Genomic DNA, 7,959 nt, shown 5'->3' with positions numbered 1-7,959 from the left:
CTCGGTAGCGGCGGCGAAGGGCGTGAGGAGGCGGCGACGGAAGCGGATGCGCAGGTCGGCGGCGCGGGGCTGAGGGCTGTGCCCGCGGCCGGCGAGAGGGCGGGGCGGCAGCGGGAGCGAAGGCAGCTCGTCTTCCTCCTCCCTCCTCCTCCTCCTCCTCCTCCTCGCGCACCGCCCTCCCCATGCTGGCCCTGTGCGCGGGCGCGGCTCGCAGGTAGGCGCGGCGGGCGGTCTCCGGTGTGGGGGCCGCCTTGACTGGAAGCCGTGAGAGCACCGAGACGCCCGCGGCTGACGGGGAGGTCCTCGTCCCTCCGGGAGCCCGGCCTGGGCTGTGCCCGGGCATCCTGGCGCGGCGCCGGCGGTGCGGCCTGGCTGACCCCCGTGCGGCCGGGCCGAGGGGGGAACGGCCGGTCGGCTCTGAGGAGAGAAACGCCCGCTGGCCTGCCGGGCGGGGCGGGCGGTGGGCTGCAGGTGTGGGGGGCGTGCTCTAAGGGGCCAGGCAGACAATAGGGCAGGAAACTTTGCAGCCTGTGGGGTTTATTGCCTCAGCTCGTGGCGTGTTTCCCGCAGTCCGCCTTCCCTGAAATAACCTCCGTTCTGTACAACTTCCAGGTGGGCAGGGCGGGTGAGGCGAGGTCTCCGCTGTGTAATTCTTGCACCGAGTATCAGGCGTACCGCAGGATAAATGGGCAAGAAAACAATAGAGTGAGGGCTAAGGCTACAGCAGTGGGGCTCTGCGGCAAGGTGTATGTGAAGCGATCTGTTTTTAATAGCTTTATAAAAAGGTGTGTCGTTATTTCACATTATATGAGGGGTGAGATAGGTACAACTGTGTTATCGAAGGGTTTTCAAATAAGGGATTAATTATTCTCTCTGTAATGAATACTAGCTCCAAATGGACCCAGAAAACCAGTGTGGAAGAAGGCTTGTAGGCACTTCTAGGTGGACTAGGCAAATAACCATCACTGCAGAAATTGAGAGGGCAGAAGAACATAAGCAAAGGACCAGATTTAATAGGAAACGTGGAAGTAGTAGGAGGGTCACAATGTAAATACGTTGTGGTAAGGAGAATGGAGCTGAATTTGAGTGTAGAATGAAGAAGCTGGTTACCTCTTGTGGACTTTTGAGAAATGACAGTTGTGTGCTCTACTGCATAAACCTTACCGGTTTTGTTCTATTTCACAGCCTTTGTTAGGTCAAATTGGGACTGAGGGGTACTAGCAGTTAGAAAATAAGATCCAGAATAACTTCTTTTCATCAGGCTCCTGCTGTTGTAAATGAACTGGCAAATTTACTGTTATTGAATCAAGTGCACAACTATTTTTTTTTCCCCAATATGCGTTTGCATTCTTTTTGTATAGTGATTTTCACTGTTCTCCATGTTTTGTGTTGACTGTCCTTGTTTGTCCTACAGATTTTTCCAACAAAAAGAAGGAAAGGAAAAGAAGGATGGAAGGGTTTTTTGTTTAGAAAAAAATTTAAAGGTCTATCTTTGTTTGCAAGTTGTATTTGGAAACTGAAGATACCTCCTTCTTAAGTAATAATAAAGTGTTGGGTATTAATTTAATTTTTTTTTTTCATCACTTGTTGTAAGTACAGTGGGGAATGATTGCTGCACTTTGTTAATTGTGATTTTTTTTTTTTCCCAATTATCATTTGAGTGTGCCCAAATAATTGTTTCACAACAAAGAGTGATCTTGAATGCCTAATAGTGACCTCTAATTTTCAAAAGTTAATCAATTGGTCACAGAAATGTTGAATAGGAAAGATTCTCAGCTTCTATTTTTCCCAAAGGCATCTTAACATGGGATAAAAATGACAGTTCTTAGCAAGTTTGAAGTATCATGCCTTACGTTGAATAAAACTACATTAAGGGTTTGATTCGTTTGGTTAAGATAGGCAGCTTTTGGGAGAGAGGCTATTTCCAATTAAATACTTTTCCTATTGGAATACAAAAGATTCAAAGATTAATATTTAGTTCAATAAAATGCATGGAAAAAGGCAGACTGAGAAGCAGATCAATTAAGCAAGCACAGTAGTCTGTTTGCTTTTTGAGGATATTGATAGAAATAGAAAAAAATCTGAATAGAAATACACACAATGATTTAAATAATTTCAGTGTCCTAAAATAATTCTCTAGGATTCTTGAATTCTGAAGTCTTTCTCTGAAAATCTTCAAAATCAGGTTTTTCATAGGAAAATATATGTACATGGACTCTGGAAAAACTAGAATTTGTATTTAAGATCTAATTTTAGATCTCCATCACTGGAAAGAAACTCTGAACACTGGCTTTTCTCTTGATGAGGAGGTAAACTAGCAAGAAACTGGAGCTAGGGGAAAGAGGCAGGAGGAAGAATGACATTGGGAGGCAAAGAAACGAAGAACTTTTATAGTCACTTTCTTATTTTGTACTTACCACCATAGTGTGTGCGTATGCTTTCATTAGACTATCAGGTCCAACATCTCACCAATGGCAAGGGCCAGACAGTACACTTGGAACATTTTTCCCTTTCCCTGTGCTCTGTGGACTGCACAACCTCCTCTGTGTACTGCAGCAGCAATTATTTCCTGTGGTCAAAAGCAACAGCTGCCACCTATCTAACAACAGCAGGCTCCAGAAGAACAATTTGTCTATTGCAGTTTGCAGAACAGAATTGTTGCCTGGACTGGCTGAGACAAAGATGTCGGGCTCAGAAGCGTTTTGTGGACTGAATTTGACCCATGGAGCACCAGCTGGACCACACTAAGCAATACAATTAATGTCTTTTGAGGACATACCTCTTCTATCATTCTCTCTATAAAGGAAGAAAATGCCTTGCTTGGAAAAAATTCTTTTAAATGGTTTGGTTTAGTTCAAAAGTCTGTCATTTCTTGTACAGGAGCCAGGGTCAGGTACCTCCGAAAGCATGTAAGATAGGATGAACGTTCAGTACTATATTTTCAGAACAGTCTAGGAATTGAGGACTTCCCAACACAAAAACAGTTGTCCCGTGATCTTGTACAAAAATTTGTCCAGTAGTACCTTTTTTTAATTGAAACTGCCTCCTAAAAGTGTGTTTGATCTCCTCCTGAGTTATGTTGGAGGCGACGGGGGAAAAAATGATCCCTGTTCATTCTGTCCATGCTCTTCATGATTGCATAAATCTCTGGAGTACTTCTTCTGTTCTGCCTTTTTTTTTTTTTTCTTCCCCTTTTTTGGCAGGGGGTGTCCAGTATGAAGAATCCAGTCTAGTTAATTGTTCTTTGAATGGAGTCCATTGCTCACTGCAGCTAATTGTTACTAACTCATGATGACTTGGTAGAACAGGAAGAGGTTTTGGCAGCTGGGAAAACAGAAGATGACAGAGTTTATAAGTGTTGGGAAGATCAGACCTGCACGTAGTATGTGTGTGCTTCATTACAGAGTGGTATAATGGATCCTTGTGTCTTGTTCTCTGCTCCGCCTTTACTAAATCCTATAATTTCTTTCTTTCCAGCTGCTTTTTGGCTGATGTTTTTGTTAAACTGTTATGTCTCCAGAATGATTAGATCAGCTCACAGCTCATCACTGTGTATAAAAAGTCAGAAGTGTGTGTCACTTCACATTTATTAAGACTGAAATTCACCTTGTTAGTGGCTTTAAACTTTACTCAGTGTTGTGACATTCTTTCACATCTCTTTGTGGCTGCCTTTAGTACACTACATTGTCATCAGTAAATTTTGTCACTTCATTAATACTGCCTTCTTGTAGATGAGGTATAAATATATGAAAGAATACAGAACACAGCATGGAACCCTGCAGGGCTCCACTGGTCACCTAGTTGCATTCAGAAAAATGAGCAGCCATTTCTGTTTATTTCCTAGCTTTTAACCATTTATCTGTAATAGAATCTCCCTTCTCATCATACAGCAGCATGGTTTCTTTAGGACCTTTAGGTCAGCAGTCTTTGGAAATCAAAGAGATTATGTTAACTGATCTCTGTCTATTGTGACTTCTTCAAAAAATTCCAATAGATTTGTGAGTCTAGATTTCCATCTGTAGAGGAGAGTCTTTTCCAGTACATGTTATATGTAATTAGATTAGGGAGGCAAGGGGAGGATGGGTGGAATTACACTTGTCTCTGACCAAAATACGATTGTGTGTGTGTGTGTTCATCATACCTTCTCTAAGAGTTCTGTCTTTAACAGAGACACTTTATTTCTGCTGTAGAGTGTTAAATGAGTGGAGTTCTTGGCCATACGCATCATGCTGGAACAATCTTTCACATAGACTGGAACCAGCCTGGGAAGGACTCAAGTGTTGTTAAGTCGCTATTCACTCAAAAGCCAGAGCAGAAAGCAGGCTTCATTTGCTTGCCTAGTTTGTGGCGTTGAGCGGGCACACTGTAGCACAGAGCGCTGTTTGGGATTTTGCAAGCATTGAAACAATCACAGCATGCTATAATGCACTTTTCCCAAGAAGAACAGTGACTTAAAATGGTGCAAGTAAGTGAGATTAGGTCATCATCTGCCACGAAGGCATAGTTTTCCAACTAACTAACTAGTGATGGCAAGGAACATTTCTCATCACTTTGACTGTATAAGACTTAAGATTCAGTAGGAAATCAAAGAGTATTTCAGCGGTGCAAGCTGAACTGATTAACTGTGGGTGTAAATCAAAGAAACCTTTTGTGTTTACAGGCCCTCCTCGATAGTTTTCTCTGTCCTGCAGCACCACTTCTTTTTTAGTTGGAGTCAACAAGCTGTTTTTCATGCATTAGCTTACTGCTTTCAAGTACTGAACTATCCTGGCAGTCATAGTGTGTGGTGTTTGCACTTTACCTGCTGTTTATATTGCTGGCATGATAGACATATGATAGATGCTTATGCAGCAGCACCTGAGAGCGCTGTAGGGCCTTAAAAGCAGTATTTTTTCCACTGTGTTTCCATGGTTCACCTGATGGTAGAACCAAACAGTAAGATAACCTTAACGAGCACCTCCTGCAACAAGTTCAGTGTAGTACACTTACAGTCTGTGTGCAAGTGTTGAAAAATCTCTCAACTTCTTCCTAAGATCCTCCAAGCAAGTTGTGCTGTGATGGAGGTTTTCTGTGACACAGAATGAATTCAGTTCACAGAATGGGTTTGAAGCCTAGTTTAGCAGCCCTAGTAATTTTGGGGTTTGGTTTGGGTTTGCTTGGTTGTTCGGGTGTTTTTTTTTCCTAGAACCATGGATACCATAATTTTAGAGATCAGACACTCTGCAGAAACAGTCCCCTGACCCTTCAATGTGTTCCACTCCAGATTACTGTGTGGAGGAAATCACCTCCTCTTATGAACGTCAATCAGACCAGTTTCCAAATTCCTTTTGTTTAAAGTTGGAAGGGGCTGGGGGGAAAGGGAGAGGATATAAGTAAATTGTAGCATGTTATGCACATGTATGAGTTCCTACTTAAGGTCTGGATTTTGTGTTAGTTGCCACAGAGTGCCTTTTTCAATTACTTTGCTGTTGATGTTAATTCTATCAGAGAAACCAGTAAACATTGGTTGCCAGATAGTAAGGTCATAAAAGCAGCACTGAGGGTAATGTATGTATCAATAAAGATTTTAAAATGTTTGTATAACTTGTAGCTTTTTTTACTTGCTCACGTTGATCTGAAGAGCTAAAAGAGTATCTATTACAGGATTATAATCAATGTAGAGTGTACAGTGAATTAAGTTGCAGATAATCCTTTTTTTCTGAAAGGTGTAGTGACAAAATTAATGGTTTAGTGTTAAAAGGCACTAGATTTTCTGCTATTCCTTCAAATGCAGCTTGAGAAAAAAAACAGTTTCTAATGGCAGTTATGGAGCTTTAAATTAGGAAGTACTAAACATGCTATCATCTTGCTATAGTGAGAGCTGTCTGTGCCAAACACTTTTCTAAGGAAAATGGCCGAGGAATTCAAGGCATGTATTCACTGTTCCATACACTGTCAAGAGCCAAACAGATGAAAGGACTGAGAAGCGAAGTGTAACAAAGACTTAAGATGTGTTTGTCCAGCAGGATAAAGTGATAACTTATATTGTGGGGCTGTAGTCTCATTCCTTTGGCTCAGTTGGCGTAATGCTGCCCTGTGATTAGCTTTGAGCTGTTTAACTGTACTTTGCTTGTTCTGTCTTGGATTTTTTTTTTTTTCCTCCCATTTGTGTTTTTGCCTTGGGTTACTCAGTCCTCTGCTTGCTTTGCTTGATTTTGTCCTTGCTTTACTATAAAATATACAATTACTTCTTGTCTGAAACTGTGAGTCAAAAGTGAAACAATATGGAGATATATTTAAAACTCAAGCAAGAATTAAGGATCTCTAAGTAGCACAAAGACTTTAGCCTATTAAATTTCTGTCTTAAAATCCATCCTGAACACAGACTGACTGCAGTGTATCTTACATTGTTAGATGCTGCTGAATACTCATTGTGGTTTGTTTCTGAAATGCTTTTTAACTTCTTCATATAAAGAAAAAAAAAGTAATCCATTCCATATGAGGCTTTACTGTTTTAAAGCTTTGCTTAAACCATGCTTGTCTGCTATCATTTATATATGTTTGGTAGCACTTGAGTCTTACTTTCAGAGAAATGCCAACATATGGCATATTATTCAAGTACTAAATAATTGTCCAGAGGCAAACTGCCAGTTTTTATATTGCCTTAATGGGACATGTCTAGTTTTGGGGGTTTTGTTGGTGGTGTTGTTTTTTTTTAACAAGGCCACTAGGTGGAGTCAAAACACTGAGACGCTGTGAGTGTTGATTGCGGCTACCTGATGAATATGGTCTTGCTGGCTTCCAGCAGGCAGCCCTGCTTCTCCTGCAGCCTGTAAGACTAGGAAGTGTTGTTTAACTCAGATCTGCTGTTTCAAAAGATAGAAAGACCAAAATGGTCTTACTGTTGTTGTTAATTTTAAATTGGCAGCTTTTACAAAGCTTTATACAGTAAATTGCTGATTGAAAAAATTGTTCATTGTGTTTGTCATGATTTGCAAATCTGCTCTTGTTACTATATCTGTAGGAATGTCCCCTGAAGTATATGTAAGGTGCAGCAAGAAAAGATCGTATTTATTTGCCCTTAGAGTATTAAAAAACTAGAAGATGACTAAGTTACCTGAATTTGAGATGCCGCCCCTCTCTCTTTCTCTCTATATTCTTTTTTAAAATCTTAGCTCCCACTTCACCCCTGAAGCTGTTATCCCCGTTCTTTTGTCAGCAGCGAATATAGTTTTCCATCCTACATGAAGCTGATACACTCCGATTTTTGTGTGGCTACATGGAACTGTCAGATCTATTAGCAAGTACAGTAAACTGGTCTGTATATATATTTTCCAGAAATACACTTGTTAATACACTTTATTCTGTAAAATTATACTTGTCATTGTAACTAATACTGTTTAGGTGAAGATTAATTTGCAAACTGGAAGTACCATTAAAGAGTCTTGGATGGAGTCATAGCTATCAATATGTAATCAGAGTTAAATGAGACAGCAGGCTTAAATCTTGACTGTATTATAAAGTGATTATCAGTAGTAGGACCAGATTGTGGACAAGCTTGCAGGTTTTTGTGTTTGTATTTTCTAAAGCTGCTATTACCCTTTGCTGCTTCTGCTTCATAGATTGTGGGTTTCTTATTTTATTTTAGTACCATCAATGGAACACGCCAACAAAGGGTTGCTTGGTGTGTTCCAGTCACGGAAAATGTTTCTAAACAAAACCAGACTTACATAAATGTTTAATACGTTTAAAATACTGCACAAGTTAAAAATCAGTCTGTAAATTCAATTGCTTTGTTTGTCTTTGCAGCAGTTATGTTGGCCACTCTATTGCTGTAACAGAGTATTGTAAAGGTCCTTCTCCTTTCTAAAATCAAATCAAATTTATATTTTCCAGAAGCAGCAAGTAATCAAATTGCAGATTTGTTGGTAAAATAAATTACCTGGCATTCTAGCAAAAATAACAACAATTGCAGTCTGT

The 7,959-nt window shown here is 40.6% G+C and overlaps 1 protein-coding gene and 1 long non-coding RNA gene across 4 annotated transcripts in view; one reads left to right on the top strand and one right to left on the bottom strand.

The window, feature by feature from the left end:
- Window positions 1–7,959, bottom strand: part of LOC128137656 (uncharacterized) — a 36,840-nt gene that overhangs the window by 25,304 nt on the left and 3,577 nt on the right. The gene's annotated exons all lie outside the window — the stretch shown is intronic.
- Window positions 58–7,959, top strand: part of NLN (neurolysin) — a 44,521-nt gene continuing 36,619 nt past the window's right edge. For 2 of the 3 annotated variants that reach the window (XM_052778775.1, XM_052778773.1), the window contains exon 1: window positions 58–214. In XM_052778775.1, coding sequence (XP_052634735.1) covers window positions 183–214 — 32 coding nt within the window. In that variant the 5' untranslated portion in view covers window positions 58–182. Of the gene's footprint in view, window positions 215–3,245; window positions 3,380–7,959 lie in introns of those variants that run through there. The other variant, XM_052778774.1, reaches the window with a different exon arrangement.

The sequence above is a fragment of the Harpia harpyja genome, chromosome Z, assembly GCF_026419915.1.
Source record: "Harpia harpyja isolate bHarHar1 chromosome Z, bHarHar1 primary haplotype, whole genome shotgun sequence".
Classification (NCBI taxonomy): domain Eukaryota; kingdom Metazoa; phylum Chordata; class Aves; order Accipitriformes; family Accipitridae; genus Harpia; species Harpia harpyja.
This window is presented reverse-complemented; position numbering and strand designations above follow the sequence as displayed.